Genomic DNA, 19,724 nt, shown 5'->3' on the forward strand with positions numbered 1-19,724 from the left:
ATTAAAGTTAATTTTATATAAAATCATAGTGTACGCAACAATCTCTGGGCTTGCTGCATAACAAATACCAAAAATTTTAACAATTTATAAAAAATGAATGACTTTCTGGCCATCGGATATTAGGCATAGACAAATATATTGCGATCGTGATTTCTGAAAGTATTAAATCGCTTTGTAAACGTTTATTATTACCATTTTATGAGTCTCCTCATTCAGTTGAATAGAGCGCTTGGACCCGGAAGCTGCTTCGCGTGACGTCAAACTTAACAAGCGGATATCCTTAACCAAAGACCCTCCAGTAAAACTTTCCTCTAGAAGAAATTTTCCTTTTAAATTGAAAAATTTGAAAAACACAAACCTACTGGTATATTTCCTATCTAACAGACTTACACCTACTAAAGGCATAAATGAATGAATGAATATTCACTGAGCTCCTTGGGTTAAATCCACAGTGACTTCTGTAATCCTGCCGGTCCTACGCCAGCCAACCCGCTCCGAGCTGGGATTGAACCGGCGACCCTCCGCATGGGAGTCGGTTGCTCTAACAAGGCGGCTAAAGACCATGGCCTCTAGCATCTGTCACTAGAGCACCTTTAGAGGTCAGAGGAGTGAGGTTTACCTGCACAGCACACACTAGCTGGTCTCCGTCACGCTCAACCCCCTAAACCTCACTCCCATCTGGGTCACGGCACCAATGTAACCCCATCGGACCTACACCACCCAACCCGCTCCGAGCTGGGATCGAACCTGCGATCTTCCGCATGGGAGTCGGTTGCTCTAAAAAGGAGGCTAAAGACCATGACCTCTAGTGTCTGTCGCTAGAGCACCTTTAGAGGTCAGAGGAGTGAGGTTTACCTGCACAGCACACACTAGCTGGCTTGTTACACTTAGGTGAACTAAACCGGATGATATTGCTATAACAAATGTATTAAATTCTTTAGGAGGAGTTGGAAAACAGCGGGAGGTTATAAATTGTTTGTATGAAAGAATCATCAAACAAGGATACACTCAATATTATTTTGAAACCTCCTTTGGAAAAATCATGTTTTGCCATAAGAAGAATCGGTGTGGAGAGAAACAGAACGCGACCGAGCTCCCAAGCAAGCAGACATCGCTGAATTTGGACACAATCAGGTAACATTTCAATAATTGCCGTCCAGCGTTCACACCTCACTATGTGCCCAATTTGAAACACTTTTGAAAGTTCATCAGTGTCATTCCATGGGTGAAATCTATTTTCAGACCAGTCCTGAAAGACTACTCACAGTGTAACCCTGCCGGTCCTACGCCACCCAACCCGCTCCGAGCTGGTATCGAACCGGCGACCTTCCGCATGGGAGTCAGTTGCTCTACCAGGGATCACTATAGCTCATGATGGGCTAATCACAGTACTGTATGATTACTCAGTTAGCATAGATATGTTCATTCAATATATAAAACCAGTCATAAACAGTAGTTGGGGAAAGCTACTTTTAATAGTAATGCAGTACAATAGCGTTACACCCCCAAAAAGTAACAAGTAACGTAATGTGTATTTATATAGCGCACTTATTATATATGACCAAGCACTTCACAATCATGTGGGGTCTCTCCCCACTCCACCATCAGTGTGCAACATCCGCTTGGAGGATGCGATGATAGCCACAGGACAACGACGACAGCACTCCAGCTATAGGTGGAATGGGGAGACAATTGATAGAGCTGATTCAGTGGATGGGGATGATAGGTAAGGGCTGATAGAGGGAATTTGGCCAGGACACCGGGGTTACACCCCTACTATTTACCAGAAGTGCCATGGGATTATTAATGACCACCGAGAGTCAGTTTAGCATCTCGTCTTATATTGGTAATACAGTTATCTTATTAGTTACATAAATGCACTTTCCATTGAGACGGTTCCCTTCTCTTCGACGTCTTCAAAATAACGAACAGATTCTCTTGAGTGTGTGATTTAACGTGACTATGTTAGTTTTAAGTTAGAAACGTATTATTAAGATGTCCAAACTAGGGCCAAAGTTGGCCCATGGTAGGCTAAGCTTTGATTTGTCCCACCATCCCATCTGAAAAGAGAATGATGGGAGCATTGGGGAGAATCCCTTAAACAGGGATCGTCATTTTGAATTTAACGCAACCTTTAACGTAACGTCTGTTTTATAGCTAACTGAAATTAAGCGATTCATTTACATGTTGTGAATGAATTGGACTTTTAATAACGTAAATACTGACTCTCCACGAATAGCTTGACTTGTGTTGCTATTTGGCTTTGAACTCCATTGTGTAATAAATGGGATTGTTATTGTTTTTACTGTAATAACTTCATTATATATATATATATATATATATATATATATATATATATATATATATATATATATATATATATATATATATATATATATATATATTTATATACACACACACATATATATACATATATATATATATATATATATATATATATATATATATATATATATATATATATATACACATACATAAACATATATACATAAACATATATAAACATATATAAACATATATATGATATATATATATCATTCATGCATTTTCTTGTCGGCTTAGTCCCTTTATTAATCCGGGGTTGCCACAGCGGAATGAACCGCCATATATATATATATATATATATATATATATATATATATATATATATATATATATATATATACATACATACATATATATACATATATATATATATATATATATATATATATATATATATATATATATATATATATATATATATATATATATACAATATTTTTAAATTATACTGCATTAGTTCATATATAGCAATTTTTTTTTTATATTAGGAAAATAAATTAGGGCGGTGTGGTGGCACAGTCGGTAGCGATGTCAAATCACAGCAAGAAGGTCGCTGGTTTGAGTCCCAGCTGGTTCAATTGCCATCTCTGAGTGGAGTTTGCATGTTTTCCCTGCGTTCGCGTAGGTTTCCTCCAGGTGCTTCGGTTTTCCCCTACAGTCCAAACACATGCGCTCTAGAGAAATTGAATAAGCTAAAATTGTCCGTAGTGTATAAGAATAAGTGTGTATGGGTGTTTCCCATTGATGGGTTGCAGCTGCGTAAAACGTGCTGGATAAGTTGGTGGTTCATTCCGCTGTGGCGACCCCAGATTAATAAAGGGACTAAGCCCTAAAGAAAATGACTCAAACAATAAATTAGCAAATTACCCTTTAGCAGGTCGCACACCAGAAGCGCCGCTCGGCGCCGCGACACGGCGCGTACATAACAGATTAAAGTATCGCACACCAGACGCGCACATTCGAATGATATTTAACATGAAACTAATCAGATGGCGCTCTGTGGCGCGGCTGAAAAATGAACTGCGTCCTGAGCCGTCGCCGGGCGCCGCCGACTTGCGGCTGGTGTGCGACCTGCTTTTGGCACACAGCCCTCAATCAAGGTCGTTGCTAGATCGGATATGGTCACGGCTGGACGTTAACGAGAATTATTTATTATTTTCCCCATTTATTGTATTTTAATAAAGTCCACCCCTACTCCAACCCTGAACCCAACCATCAAAGTAAAGTAAAAACAGTAGCTGTATACCAACTATTGTTTATGCTATCTATACCAAATACATTTTATTTTTACGCCTACCCCCACCCCAACCCTAAACCCAACCATCACAGTACTTTAAAAATATTAATAATTGTTATACTGTGTCATGCATGCATGTCGCACTCCCATCTAGACTTTACCCTCAATCAAGTCAGGTTTTTGGCCCTTCATCATAAAAAGTTTTGGCAGCGCTGATCTAAAAAGTAACTTAAGTTACATTTTTAAAAAGTAACTCAAATATTAATACTTCATTTCACGTCAATTCGTAGGCGCACACAGAATTCCGCAGATTTTTAGCCCATCATTAATTCGGTTTATTTACTAGTAAATGTATATTTATTCCGTTTTTTTAAATAATTACAGCAATATTATTGACTAATATGAAAATGTTCATCTGATTTATGTACAATGCAGTGTGTACAGTAATATTTTCTGTCTTTTAGCAGAGATATTATATGAGAGACTTGCTTTGGATTTGTGTTGTTACACATTAAATAAAAGTTTAAAAAGATAGTATTTTTATTTTAGATATTAAGGTTTTAGTTATGATACTCCCAACATAATTCCGCAGATTTTTCCCAAAATTCCCCGCAGAAATAGCAAAAAACATCTCCGCAGATTCCGTCTGGCCCTAGTAATAACGTAAAACCCCCATAATGACGTTTTAAACACGGTGGAGTTACAACTTCTGTAGAGAAAGAGAAGAGAAGTTTTTTTATATAAAATTTAGCGGTCAGAATTAGCGCATCATCAACGCATGTGATTAATTTAAAATATTTAACGCGAATAAGTAATATTACCTGCTGAAAAATCCAGCTTAAACCAGCCTAGGCTGGTTGGCTGGTTTTAGCTGGTCGACCAGGCTGGTTTTAGAGGGGTTTTGGCCACTTCCAGGCTGGTTTCCAGCCATTTCCAGCCTGGTCTTAGCTGGTTAGGCTGGGAGATGACCAGCTAAAACCAGCTTGACCAGCCTAGCCAAGCTGAGAGTCCAGTCAAAACCAGCCATATCCAGCTTAAACCAGGCTGGTCAAGCTGGTTTTAGCTGGTCATTTTCCAGCCTGACCAGCTAAGACCAGGCTGGAAATAGCTGGAAAGCAGCCTGGGAATGGCCAAAACCCCTCTAAAACCAGGCTGGTCAACCTAGGTCAGGCTGGTCAACCCAGCCTAGGCTGGTTTAAGCTGGATTTTTCAGCAGGGACTTGTCTTGTTAGACAGAAAACCTTTTTTTGACTGGAAGGAACTCTCCTGAAGGGATAAAGCTGCGGATGGAAGTTAGCAAGAATTATTTATATCATTCATTAAACTACATATTGCTGTAAATATCCGCGACTGTATGCCATCTAACCTTCTCCATGGACCACCGGGCGCCCTCTCGAGGAAAAGTCTTCTCGCTGCATGTCTTCCTTTCCCGGCGTCGGCCATTTTGTTGTGCTGTCTGAACTCTGAGCGACGGTCATTCCCTACAAACGTTCACTCGCTTTATACCCACAATGCCTCCTATGTATACACTGGAAGCAGCGTGTCCCACAATCCATCGCGCTAAGAGCGCCGAAAGCGAGATGAAACTGCAGCTTTGCTTATTCTGCTTTCGACAGAATAAAACATTATTTGATTAAAACACTAAGTGCTCAAAGATGTTAGGGAGATTATATGGGGAAATAAGGCATTCGCTAGCACTTTAAAAGGCACTTATGATGAAACTTACCTTTTGTAAGCTGTTTGGACAGAACTGTGTGTAGTATAGTGTCCACATTGGAGTGATGTTAACAAAGTAAGTCTCTTAAAATTTTCTGACCCAAATCCCAGTGATTTTGAGGCCCATTTGCGGTTTTCCCGCCAACTGAATTGATTGACAGGCACCATGAATCTACAACAATGGTTCTCAATTGGTTTGGCCATGGGACCCACATTTTTACATGGTTATCAAGCCGCGACCCAACTTTTAAGGAACTATAATATAATTTTAGCAATTGTAATTCATTTGTATTTATTTGTTATCATACACAAGCAGTGTAAATTTACAAAATTCACATGTCAAGCAGTATGGTTGTCGTGCGCATTTCAAAATAAAAGTCCAATATGAGCAAAATAAGTAAAAAATTAAACTTTTGATGTTTTTTTGACCACACACCGTGACCCACTAAAAATGTTCCCGCGACCCACTTTTGGGTCGTGACCCACCAGTTGAGAAACACTGATCTATAACATACACATGTCCACAGAACATTGTTTTGCAAATAAACTGGGATTAAATTATTAGCTACAACTCTCCGTGACTTTTATAAGTTTAAAATGTAACAGAGCAAGTTTGTAATAAAGTAAAATCGGCATTATGTAATCCTTAACCGCTATAATCACCACGTCCGCATGGTGTCAGTAAATGCACATACGTGTGTGTGAGTGTACTGCAAACAGCATGCGTGACTCATTTAAGAAAGGCTTCCCTGCTGAAAAATCCAGTTTAAACCAGCCTAGGCTGGTTGGCTGATTTTAGCTGGTCGACCAGGCTGGTTTTAGAGGGGTTTTGGCCACTTCCAGGCTGGTTTCCAGCCATTTCCAGCCTGGTCTTAGCTGGTCAGGCTGGGAGATGACCAGCTTAAACCAGCTTGATCAGCCTAGCCAAGCTGGGAGTCCAGCCAAAACCAGCTATATCCAGCTTTAACCAGGCTGGTTGAGCTGGTTTTAGCTGGTCTTTTTCCAGCCTGACCAGCTAGGACCAGGCTGGAAATGGTTGGAAACCAGCCTGGAAGTGGCCAAAACCCCTCTAAAACCAGGCTGGTCGACCAGCTAAAACCAGCCAACAAGCCTAGGCTGGTTTAAGCTGGATTTTTCAGCAGGGTTAAATAATCTCCAACGCATTAAATAAACTTACTTTTTAATTTTGCCGTATTTCAGCTTCATCTGAGTCTGTCTCTATCCCTGACTGCTGTTTATCTGATGTAACACATGATGAGAAGCAGAAAAGTGGGCGGGGAGAAGCAGCTCATTTGCATTTAAAGCCACAGGCTACAAAAAACAGCTGTACTTTTATTTGAGCTCAAAATGGGCAGATTCTGGAGGCTATCGGAATTAATCTGATGGGTATTTTGAGCTGAAACTTTACAGACACACTCACACCAAAATCTTACCCTACAGCTTAAAGGTAAAATAGGTGCCCTTTAATGTGTTTTACTATCATTCTATAGAAATGTGCAATGTCTCTAGTCTTAACAGCAATATAACACTCAAAAACACTAATAATTTATATAGGATCTTTAAATATATGTAAAAAAATATATATAAAAATAATTTTATGAGTTTTCATAGTCACAATATGATTGAATAATGTGCTCGAAGTTTAAATGTTAGAAAAATAAACCATTTTAGACATTTTGCCGAACAAAAAGTGCACAATTTTGTAGAATGACCCAAAAATATGGGTAAAATAAAATAAACATTTTATTACACAAGGATACACGAGTTTTCCGTATAAATACGAAAAATATACTAAATTATTAGTGAATGAGACCTATTGTTTAACACCGAACACATTACACAACCACTATTACAAACTACTCAAAACCTCAATATGTAGAAATAAAGAGTTCATGTCGTGCTTTATAAATTACTTAATTCTTAAAATTAAATGGATAACAATTGGTCTTAGCATAAATCGCTCATTATCCTTAAAGAAACATGGTTTAGGTTGTTGCTAGATCAGATATGGTTGCGGCCAGAATTTAACGAAAATGATTCATATATTTTATTAAATTTCCCATTTATTTTATTTTTTTGTTTTTATCTTGTTTCACAAAAACATTCGTCATCAAAAAACTGAATCAATTGATTAGAATAATTGTATTATATTTAAATTTAAGCTTTTCGCTTTGACTATCTGGTATTTTTGTTCAGATCAGATGTTCTGAAAGGTGAGTAGTAGGGCTGCACGATATTGGAAAACCTGATAATGCAATATTTTATTTTCCTCCGATAAATATTACGATATGAATATTTTCTGGGGAGTCTAACAGTACTCGGGTACAGAAATTATATAATCACAATGCAAAAAAAAAAAAATAATAATAAATAAATAAAATTCTTACTTTCTTCTAGTCCAAATATCTAAACATTCTTAAATCAAGTAAAAATATTGTTTTGTTTTCAACTTCAGAAAAAATATGGCAAAATTAACAGTTTTTCCTTAAAACAAGAACATTATCTGCCAGTGGGGGAAGCTAAATAATATTGTTTTTCCTTTGAAATGTAGATATTTGGATTAAAAACAAGACAAAAGTTTTATAAAGTCAGAATTCCGAGTTATAAAGTCAGAATTGCGAGTTATAAAGTCAGAATTTTGAGTTATAAAGTCGCAATTCCCAGTTATAAAGTCACAATTCCGGGTTAAAGTCAGTATTCCGAGTTATTAAGTCAGAATTCCGAGTTAATAAGTCAGAAATCCGAGTTAAGAAGTCGCAATTCCGAGTTAAAGTCAGAATTCAGAGTTTTAAAGTTGCAATTCCGAGTTATTAAGGCAGAATTACGGGTTAAAGTCAGAATTTCAAGTTATGAAGTCAGAGTTCCAAGTTATTAAGTCAGAATTCTGAATTATAAAGTCAAAATTCCGGTTTAAAGTCAGAATTCCCAGTTATAAAGTCACAATTCCGGGTTAAAGTCAGTATTCCGAGTTATTAAGTCGGAATTCCGAGTTAATAAGTCAGAAATCCGAGTTATAAAGTCACAATTCCAAGTTATTAAGTCAGAATTCAGAGTTATAAATTCGCAATTCCGAGTTATTGAGTCAGAATTCCGAGCTATAAAGTTGCAATTCTGAGTTATTAAGGCAGAGTTCCGGGTTAAAGTCAGAATTCCAAGTTATGAAGTCAGAGTTCCAAGTTATAAAGTCAGAATTCAGAGTTATAAAGTTGCAATTCCGAGTTATTAAGTCAGAATTCTGAGTTATAAAGTCACAATTCCGGGTTAAAGTCACAATTCCCAGTTATAAAGTCGCAATTCCGAGTTAATAAGTCAGAATTCCGAGTTATAAAGTCACAATTCCGGGTTAAAGTCAGTATTCTGAGTTATTAAGTTGGAATTCCGAGTTAATAAGTCAGAAATCCGAGTTATGAAGTTGCAATTCCGAGTTATTAAGTCAGAATTCAGAGTTATAAAGTTGCAATTCTGAGTTATTAAGTCAGAATTTAGAGTTATAAAGTTGCAATTCCGAGTTATTAAGTCAGAATTCTGAGTTATAAAGTCACAATTCCAGGTTAAAGTCAGAATTCCGAGTTATAGACGCAATTCCAAGTTAAAGTCAGAATTCCGAGTTATAAAGTCGCAATTCCGAGTTAATAAGTCAGAATTCTGAGTTATAAAGTCACAATTCCGGGTTGAAGTCAGTATTCCGAGTTATAAAGTCACAATTCCGGGTTAAAGTCAGTATTCCGAGTTATAAAGTCGCAATTCCGAGTTATTAAGTGAGAATTCAGAGTTAAAAAGTCGCAATTCCGAGTTAATAAGTCAGAATTCCGAGTTATAAAGTCACAATTCCGGGTTGAAGTCAGTATTCCGAGTTATAAAGTCGCAATTCCGAGTTATTGAGTCAGAATTCCGAGCTATAAAGTTGCAATTCTGAGTTATTAAGGCAGAGTTCCGGGTTAAAGTCAGAATTCCAAGTTATGAAGTCAGAGTTACAAGTTATAAAGTCAGAATTCAGAGTTATAAAGTTGCAATTCCGAGTTATTAAGTCAGAATTCTGAGTTATAAAGTCACAATTCCGGGTTAAAGTCACAATTCCCAGTTATAAAGTCGCAATTCCGAGTTAATAAGTCAGAATTCCGAGTTATAAAGTCACAATTCCGGGTTAAAGTCAGTATTCTGAGTTATTAAGTTGGAATTCCGAGTTAATAAGTCAGAAATCCGAGTTATGAAGTTGCAATTCCGAGTTATTAAGTCAGAATTCAGAGTTATAAAGTTGCAATTCTGAGTTATTAAGTCAGAATTTAGAGTTATAAAGTTGCAATTCCGAGTTATTAAGTCAGAATTCTGAGTTATAAAGTCACAATTCCAGGTTAAAGTCAGAATTCCGAGTTATAGACGCAATTCCAAGTTAAAGTCAGAATTCCGAGTTATAAAGTCGCAATTCCGAGTTAATAAGTCAGAATTCTGAGTTATAAAGTCACAATTCCGGGTTGAAGTCAGTATTCCGAGTTATAAAGTCACAATTCCGGGTTAAAGTCAGTATTCCGAGTTAAAAAGTCGCAATTCCGAGTTAATAAGTCAGAATTCCGAGTTATAAAGTCACAATTCCGGGTTGAAGTCAGTATTCCGAGTTATAAAGTCGCAATTCCGAGTTATTGAGTCAGATTTCCGAGCTATAAAGTTGCAATTCTGAGTTATTAAGGCAGAGTTCCGGGTTAAAGTCAGAATTCCAAGTTATGAAGTCAGAGTTCCAAGTTATAAAGTCAGAATTCAGAGTTATAAAGTTGCAATTCCGAGTTATTAAGTCAGAATTCTGAGTTATAAAGTCACAATTCCGGGTTAAAGTCAGAATTCCCAGTTATAAAGTCGCAATTCCAAGTTAAAGTCAGAATTCCGAGTTAATAAGTCAGAATTCCGAGTTATAAAGTCGCAATTCCGAGTTATTAAGTCAGAATTCAGAGTTATAAAGTTGCAATTCCGAGTTATTGAGTCAGAATTCCGAGCTATAAAGTTGCAATTCTGAGTTATTAAGGCAGAGTTCCGGGTTAAAGTCAGAATTCCAAGTTATGAAGTCAGAGTTCCAAGTTATAAAGTCAGAATTCAGAGTTATAAAGTTGCAATTCCAGGTTAAAGTCAGAATTCTGAGTTAATAAGTCAGAATTCCGAGTTATAAAGTCGCAATTCCGAGTTAATAAGTCAGAATTCCGAGTTATAAAGTCACAATTCCGGGTTAAAGTCAGTATTCCGAATTATTAAGTCGGAATTCCGAGTTAATAAGTCAGAAATCCGAGTTATAAAGTCGCAATTCCGAGTTATTAAGTCAGAATTCAGAGTTATAAAGTCGCAATTCCGAGTTATTAAGTCAGAATTCAGAGTTATAAAGTTGCAATTCCGAGTTATTAAGTCAGAATTCAGAGTTATAAAGTTGCAATTCCGAGTTATTAAGTCAGAATTCTGAGTTATAAAGTCACAATTCCAGGTTAAAGTCAGAATTCCGAGTTATAGACGCAATTCCAAGTTAAAGTCAGAATTCCGAGTTATAAAGTCGCAATTCCGAGTTAATAAGTCAGAATTCTGAGTTATAAAGTCACAATTCCGGGTTAAAGTCAGTATTCCGAGTTATAAAGTCGCAATTCCGAGTTATTGAGTCAGAATTCCGAGCTATAAAGTTGCAATTCTGAGTTATTAAGGCAGATTTCCGGGTTAAAGTCAGAATTCCAAGTTATAAAGTCAGAATTCAGAGTTATAAAGTCACAATTCCAGGTTAAAGTCAGAATTCCGAGTTATAGTCGCAATTCCAAAATAAAGTCAGAATTCAGAGTTATAAAGTCGCAATTCCGAGTTAATAAGTCAGAATTCCAAGTTATAAAGTCAGAATTTTGAGTTATAAAGTCGCAATTCCCAGTTATAAAGTCACAATTCCGGGTTAAAGTCAGTATTCCGAGTTATTAAGTCAGAATTCCGAGTTATTAAGGCAGAATTCCGGGTTAAAGTCAGAATTCCAAGTTATGAAGTCAGAATTCTGAGTTATAAAGTCACAATTCCAGGTTAAAGTCAGAATTCCGAGTTATAGTCGCAATTCCAAGTTAATAAGTCAGAATTCAGAGTTATAAAGTTGCAATTCCAAGTTATTAAGGCAGTTATAACGTGAATGAGACCTATTGTTAAACATCGTAAACATCACACACCCCACACCATTAAAGATAACTCCAAATCTCAATATTTAGAAATGAAGAGTTCATGTTGTGCTTTATAAAATTATTTTGATTTTAATTAAAATTAAATGGATAACAATTGGTCTTAGCATAAATCGCTAATTATCCTCAAAGAAACATGGTTTAGGTTGTTGCTAGATCAGATATGGTTGCGGCCAGAAGTTAACGAAAATGATTCATATATTTTTATTAAATTTCCCATTTATTGTATTTTAGAAATATGAACAACTCCAACCCTAAATATTAAATTACTTAAGAATTTTATTTTTTAACACCTACCCCCAACCTAACTGTCACAGCACTGTAAAAATATTAATCATTGTTACACAGTGTCATAAAAAATCCTGCAATATTGATGTGCATGTCGTACTTCCGGCCGGCTGCGTATCCGATCTAGACATTACCCGTGATATACATCAAAATCCCATTATTCAAGGCCTAGGCCAGAAAATCCAAGCAAACCCAGGCAGGAACAGAGCTATGAGGATCGAGGAGAACAGATTCACTCCGTTGTTGTCCAGGATGGGTTTCCCACATATTCGTTTAACACTTGGAGACTCGTAACTCACAACTTTACGAATTGATTCATCATAACCTTGATGGGAGAAAAAAGAAGTGTAAACATGATTAATAAAGATAATAATAATAATATTTATTGTTTTTTATTAAAATAGTGGACAATATCTGAAAACAAAAAAATAGTGCCCATTATTATGGAGTTAGTTTGTGTCCTAAATATTTAAATGTTTTATTTTAGAGCAAAACCAACAACACTTTAATAAAAGTAAATATTGCAATTGAAAGTACTTGCTAAAACATGTTAAATAAAAAAAAAACGTACTGATAAATTAATTTTAATTGCAAATAAATCTCTTGGCTCTTCACACATTTATCACACTTTAATTAAAATACTGTTGCTAAACAGTAAGAGAAGAGATGTATTACACATTTCTGACACATATTCACTTTTTTAAAGCGCTGCCATTGTTTTAAACACAAGTGTACACACGAAGTTATTTCATTTACCTTTAATATAGATCAAGAGATTACCTGAATACTGCATGGTTGCACCTAGGAGTGAGTCTAGCAGGGAACCCAACAAGCCAGCTATCGCTCCATACAAGATGAGAGGCCACTGAGAAACTGCTGAATGCAAATCTTTCACCAGCAGGATCTGCATGAAGAAGTACGCTACACCTGCTGCACCTCCACCCAAAACACTGGCCAATAACCCAACAGAAGTGACTCCACCATTGGTACCTGGAAAGCATTTTAAATAAATGAAGACAAATATATATATATATATATATATATATATATATATATATATATATATATATATATATATATATATATATATACATACATACATACATACATACATATATATATATATATATATATATATATATATATATATATATATATATATATATATATATACATACACACACACACACACATTGGTGTATACCCTGTATTTTTATTGTGAAGAGATATTTATAATGTATTTATTCTTAATAGAGAACAAGACAACTGAAGGCAAAAAATATTAGCTCTCCTATGAAAATTGTATACTTTATATCTATTAAATGATGCTTAATAAAGCAAGAACATTTTTCAAAGTATTCCCAATTATTTTTGGAGAAAGTCGTATTTCTGAAACAATTTTTTAATCATAAAAGATAAAGCATTTGTTAAGACTAATATTATTAAATGATTTTTCAGAAAAAAAGCTGATTTTTCTAAAAGTTATAAAGTCTAAGAGTTATAAAGTCAAAAATCTGAGTTATAAGGTAGCAATTCTGAGTTATAAAGTCGCAATTCTGTTATAAGGTTGCAATTACGAATTATTAAGTCAGAATTCCGAGTTATAAAGTCAGAATTCCGAGATATAAAGTCAGAATTTTGAGTGATAGGGTTGCAATTCCGAATGATTAAGTCCAAATTCCGAGATATAAAGTCAGAATTTCGAGTTATAAAGTCATAATTCCGAGATATAAAGTCACAATTCTGAGTTATAGTCATAATTCCGAGATATAAAGTCATAATTCCGAGTTATAAAGTCAGAATTCTGAGTTATGAAGTCGCAATTCTAAGTTATAAAGTCATAATTCCGAATTATTAAGTCAGAATTTTGAGTTATAAAGTCACAATTCCGAGTTATAAAGTCACAATTCTGAGTTATAAGGTAGCAATTTTGAGTTATTAAGTCAGAATTCCGAATTATATTCTGAGTTAAGCCAAAATTCCGAGTTATAAAGTCACAATTCTGTTATAAGGTTGCAATTCCGAATTATTAAGTCAGAATTTCGAGTTATAAAGTCAAAATTCCGAGTTATAAAATCACAATTCTGAGTTATATGGTTGCAATTCCGAATTATTAAATCAGAATTCCGAGATATAAAGTCATAATTCTGAGTTATAAAGTAAGAATTCCGAGATATAAAGTCATAATTCTGAGTTATAAAGTAAGAATTCCGAGATATAAAGTCATAATTCCGAGATATAAAGTCAGAATTCTGAGATATACAGTAGCTATTTCGAATTATTAGGTCAGAATTCCGAGTTATAGTCACAATTCCAAGTTATAAAGTCACAATTCCGAGTTAAAAGTCAGAATTCCGAGTTGTAAAGTCAGAATTCTGAGTTATAAGGTCGCAATTCCGAATTATTAAGTCATAATTCTGAGTTATAAAGTCACAATTCTGAATTATTAAATCATAATTGTGAGTTATAAAGTCAGAATTGCGAGTTATAAAGTAAATACAGTGAATAAATACAATTCTGTGGCTCCTGGTCAACTATAATTCAGACTCAAAAATGCATTTCTTGCGATATATGCTGAAGCGATATATTGTGCAGCCCTGGTCAGTAAAGTATCATTTTTGTCGCTAATTTGAATAATGAAAAACAAACTCTGACATCAACCCCCTAGCCATACATTTGTGGAAATTGACCCCTTTTGTAGTCCCGGGAATCGCACTCTATGATGAGTACCTGTTGGGACGTCTCTCCAGGTGGTGATCAGCTTGGGTTTGCTCTTACTGAGCACAGGACCGACCTCAGAAGCCCAGGTGTCCCCAGTGCTGCAAGCCAGAGCTCCCAATAACGACAAGCACATCCACGAAGCGGAGTATTGCTTCGCGAAGTCTATGGCCATTTCCCCAGGACCGGCCTCAATCATGTAGAGCAGAGCCAATTCTGTAGGAACTCCTCCGTTGCAGAACACCTGCAACCAGTTCCTCTGGCCACCTGCACACAACATTGCATATTACAGCCATTATATATTTAAAGGTGTCAGCATGCACTGCACTGTGAAAACATTCTTGCTGCCTAGATTGTCTTGTTGTTGAATCAATCAAACTGAGTAATAATATAGGGTCAAACGTTAATGTAATGTGACATACAATTCAAGGTTAAAGGAGCCCTATAAGGAATACCTAGGCATAATAAGAGTTCAGTACATGGAAACGGGAATACCGTGAACCTCAAATGACATTGTTTTTATTCTCGTGTAAATGACACGAATGTAAAACCTAAATGAACAATCAGAACACAAAGCAGACTGTTGCGTGACCCATGGGGCACACCCTCATTATTTGCATGTACTTTAGGTTTGACGAGCAGCTGCGTCATAAAATCACTAGGTAAATCTGACTAGACTGATATGTTGCTATGGGGTCATTAATATGCACGCCTCAGGCTGTGTTTGATAAGCCACAATGTTTCCTAGTGAGACAACAAAGATGATTTTTCCCCCTCAGTTTTATTTAACTTTGTATGTGGGCCTTTTATTTTGAAAACAGGTGACACGGCAACTCTTTGTATGGGAGTCGGTTGCTCTAACAAGGAGGCTAAAGATCATGGCCTCTAGCGTCTGTCGCTAGAGCACCTTTTGAGGTCAGAGTAGTGAGATTTACCTGCATGGCATTTCGCTAGCTGGCCTCCATTACACTTACTCTCCTAAACCTCACTACCATCCCGGACGAGCCCCCACGTGTAACCTACTAGTCCTATTGTACCCATCTCGTTCTGAGCTGAGATCGAACTGGCGATTTTTTTTTTGTATGGGAGTCGGTTGCTCTGACAAGGAGGCTAAAGACCATGGCCTCTAGCTTCTGTCGCTAGAGCACCTTTAGAGGTCAGAGGAATGAGGTTTACATGAATAGCACTTCACTAGCTGACCTCTGTTACACTTACCCTCCTATACCTTACTCTTATCCCGGACGAGCCCCCAACGTGTAACCTACTGGTCGTACTGTACTCATATTGTTCTGAGCTGGGATCGAACTAGCGATTCTTTGTATCGGAATCGGTTGCTCTAACAAGGAGGCTAAAGACCATGGCCTCTAGCGTCTGTCGCTAAAGAACCTTTAGAGATCAGAGAAGTTAGGTTTCCCTGCATAGCATTTCGCTAGCTGGCCTCCTTTACACTTACCCTCCTAAACCTCATTCCCATCCCGGACGAGCCCCCGCGTGTAACCTACCCTTCCTACTGTATCCATCTTGTTTTGAGCAGGCATCGAACTGTTGATTTTTTGTATTGGAGTCAGTTGCTCTAACAAAGAGGCTCAAGACCATGGCCTCTAGCATCTGTCTGTAGAGCATCTTTAGAGGTCAGAGGAGTGAGGTTTACCTGCACAGCACACACTAGCTGGCCTCTGTTCTACTTACCCCCCCTAAACCTCACTTCCGTCCCGGACAAGCCCCCACATGTAACCTACCCTTCCTACTGTACCCATCTTGTTTTGAGCAGGGATCGAACTGGCGATTTTTGGTATGGAAGTTGGTTGCTCTAACAAGGAGGCTGAAGACCATGGCCAATAGCGTCTGTCTCGAGTACACCTTTAGAGGTCAGAGGAGTGAGGTTTACCTGCATAACGGAGGTTATCTAGCAAAGTGCTAAGGCTGATTTATACTTCTGCTTAAAGCGCACACGTATGGTACAGCGCAGCCTACGCGTGGACACTTAGCCCTCGCCGTGACCTTCGGTGTCACCAGGGCCGGAGCAAGCTGAAGTGCCCTTCTAGGCAAAGGACGGTCATGCCGCCCATAAACGGGGGTGGAAGGGGGGGCGCTCTCTCTATTCTGCCTCTATACGCGGATATAACTGAGGGCACGGGTGCTGAGGGTAGTGTCGCGGACGCCGCTCTCTCTATTCTGCCGCCCTAGACACGGATATATCTGAGGGCACAGGTGGTGAGGGTAGTTTCGGGGATGCCGCCTAGGTCGCCTCTATGGACGCGCCGGCCCTGGGTGTCACTGACGCACACCTCTCAAAAAATACGTGGCGAAAACTCTGTGATTGGTCAGCTTGGTACAGCTGACGAGTGTGGGCAGGACCAAGAGCCACGCGAGTCCGTTGGAGCAAGTGTTTACAAGTGTCAAGTCCCGTGAAGAATCTCCGGATGGAAAGTTTTGTTTTGTGTTTACCTCATGATTAAAGTTGTTGCAAGTCTGCCGGTTCCTGCCTCAAAATGAGCGAGTTTGAACCACTTGTACATTAAGGAAGCGTTCAGAAAAAAAAACAAAACACCAGAAAGGAAACTCGACACAGAGGAACATTAACACCTCACTGCCAACTAGCACTTTGGACGTTTTATTGTAGAGCAACAGAAACAGCGCGCAGAAGTATTAATGCGCGTTGCATGCGCCGTGGGTCATGCAGATCACTTGATGCAGAAGTAGACTTACTCTTCTAAACCTCACTCCCATCCCGGACATACACCCACGTTTAACCTACCAGCCCTACTTTACCCATCTTGTTTTGAGCAGGGATTGAACTGCGGATTCTTTGTATGGGAGTCGGTTGCTCTAACAAGCAGGCTAACAACCATGGCCTCTAGCGAGATCTGAGGAGATCTGAGGAATGAGGTTTACCTTTAAAGCCCTTCGCTAGCTTGGCCTCGGCTACACTTACCCCCCTATACCTGACTCCCATCCCGGACGAGCCCCCACAAGTACCTAAAACAAATGAACCGAAGCCTAATTTACCTATAAAAATTAAGTTAAAGCAACACAACATTTGTTGTCGTGACATTACTGACAGTGTGTGCATGCCGATGTGAACGTCTGCGGAGATTTAGAAAATTCAATTTCAGAAAAGCTAGGATAAGGATTACATTGAACAGACACACAAACAATCATTAAAAATACTTCCTTTTGAATTTACAGTGAAAACAAGAGCTGTAAAAGCTAAGAAATGTTCGTGATGCTAAAATTATCATGTAATTATCAGACATTTGACAATTGTTGTTGTTAATTATATGAAGTATATAAGCCTGCCATCCATACATTGAAAGAAAATCAATTTATTGATGTCAAATTTGGGCAATTGTGTCGAAAATCAATGTAGCTGTGGTTCTAAACAAACTACTTTTCCCAGGTGACATGGTAAATTAAATAAAGAGTTGGCAAAAGCACTTACAAGGATCCATTCAGATTGATAAAATGACAAAATACTAATAAAAAATAATAAAATATGTGCTGATAAATAGCTTGGGCTGCTCTAAAAACAATCACAGAATACATACAAGAAAGATTGTGCTTTGTTCGCTCCAGCCAGACCCGCAGATGGGATGAATGGATTCAAAAATGGTAAAAACCAACCGCTTAGCTCTAGGGGTGTCATAAAAATTGCCAATTTTTATTATTTGAATTTATTGTTCCTGCTTGTGTTTTCTGTACTTGTTTAATGAGCGAAACCACATGAATAATAATAGAAATAAATTGATTTGGCGATTCAAATAAGAACGAAACCCTAAAAATGCGAATTAAAGATTGTGTAGCTGGCAGCAGGCATAAACAAACCGCCCCCAACACACTCACCTTCTTTATATTCCGGGTCGATCTTTTTTTTGATCTCCCCCTTCCACCTGGTTAGTTTGGTGGACGTGATGAAAAAGGTGAGCAAAACTGCAAAAAAGCTCATGTTGGCCATAGTAAGAACAAAGCCAACCAGCATCGCTGCAAGAAAAGACGGAGATTAGCTGATTTGCATTTGTTAACAATCATCTACTGTGCATTATTACAGTACGTAATGTTCAATCTCACGCAATGGCAATATATTTCTGTCCTGAATTGTTAACCTTCACTGCTTATTTGTAGTTTTTCCAAACTTAATATTAATTTCAAGCACTTTAAAATCACGTATGTATTAGTGTGTTACGTATATATAGCAAGCCTGTACGAATAAATTTGAATATATAGTGTTTCAAATAGGGCTGCACAATATATCGTTTCAGCAATGTGTGCTTTCGCAATAGTCACATCGCAGATTCTGCAATGTGGAGTTGGGATTATTTTTGTTGATCAGCTATGAAGGATGTGCAGTGTTTACATTTTCAATGTCGCAGTTCTAAGAAATATATGTGCTGTTAATAAAAAAAAAAAACTTTTTCATGCATTTTCCCCTCTTTATTTACAAATATCGTGATATATTGTGGAGGGTTTTCTTGTGATATATCGCTGATATCGTGATCTATCATTATCGAGGACAAAATATCATGATAGTATCGTATCGCATTACCGTACCTGAAAGTCTGACAACTAATTTCACTTTTATTTTTGCGCTATCTTATTTATTTATTCTTGCAATTTCTTTGATTCACTCCTCTATACAAGATTATCACAATCTAAGTGAATGATTTAATTCCATATAAAGCTATTCAAGTCGTCGGCCGAAATTATATTCATATCGCAATATAAATCGGAGCAAAATAATCGCAAAATAAAATAAATGATCGCAATGTCAGATTTTTCCAATATCGTGCAGCCCTAGTTTCAAATATTTAAAGACTATTATATATTTTAAAAATATATAAAGTTTATTATTAGCGCTGTCAAAAGATTAATCGTGATTAACTGCATCCAAAATAAAAGCTTGTATTTACATAACATAATATAAATAAATATACACACACACACAAAATATATATGTATATATTTGAGAAAATATTGTATTTATATTTATTTTATAATATTATAATTATTCATAATAATTAAATAATGATTATTAAATTATAAATTTTTATTATAATATATTTATTTATCCAATATAAATTAGATATGCATAAATATGTAAATATTTTGGTTTTCTATTTTTTGTATGTTATATGATATTTATATACAGCGAGTACACATAAATATTGTAAATACAAACGTTTATTTTGGATGCGATTAATGGTGATTCGGCAAATAATTCAAACAAATTTTTAAACTTAAAA

General features: G+C 36.9%; 1 protein-coding gene across 5 annotated transcripts in view; it reads right to left on the reverse strand.

Annotated features, from left to right (window-relative positions):
- Positions 1-11,527: 11,527 nt before the first annotated feature.
- The window catches only part of tmem19 (transmembrane protein 19), a 1,055,620-nt gene continuing 1,047,423 nt past the window's right edge, over positions 11,528-19,724 (reverse strand). For 4 of the 5 annotated variants that reach the window (XM_073945922.1, XM_073945923.1, XM_073945921.1 and 1 more), the window contains 4 exons: positions 18,328-18,465; positions 14,497-14,751; positions 12,547-12,756; positions 11,528-12,091 (listed from right to left, as the gene is read on the reverse strand). In XM_073945922.1, coding sequence (XP_073802023.1) covers positions 11,928-12,091; positions 12,547-12,756; positions 14,497-14,751; positions 18,328-18,465 — 767 coding nt within the window. In that variant the 3' untranslated portion in view covers positions 11,528-11,927. 5 annotated transcript variants of the gene reach the window in all.

Source organism: Danio rerio, chromosome 4, assembly GCF_049306965.1.
Source record: "Danio rerio strain Tuebingen ecotype United States chromosome 4, GRCz12tu, whole genome shotgun sequence".
Lineage (NCBI taxonomy): Eukaryota > Metazoa > Chordata > Actinopteri > Cypriniformes > Danionidae > Danio > Danio rerio.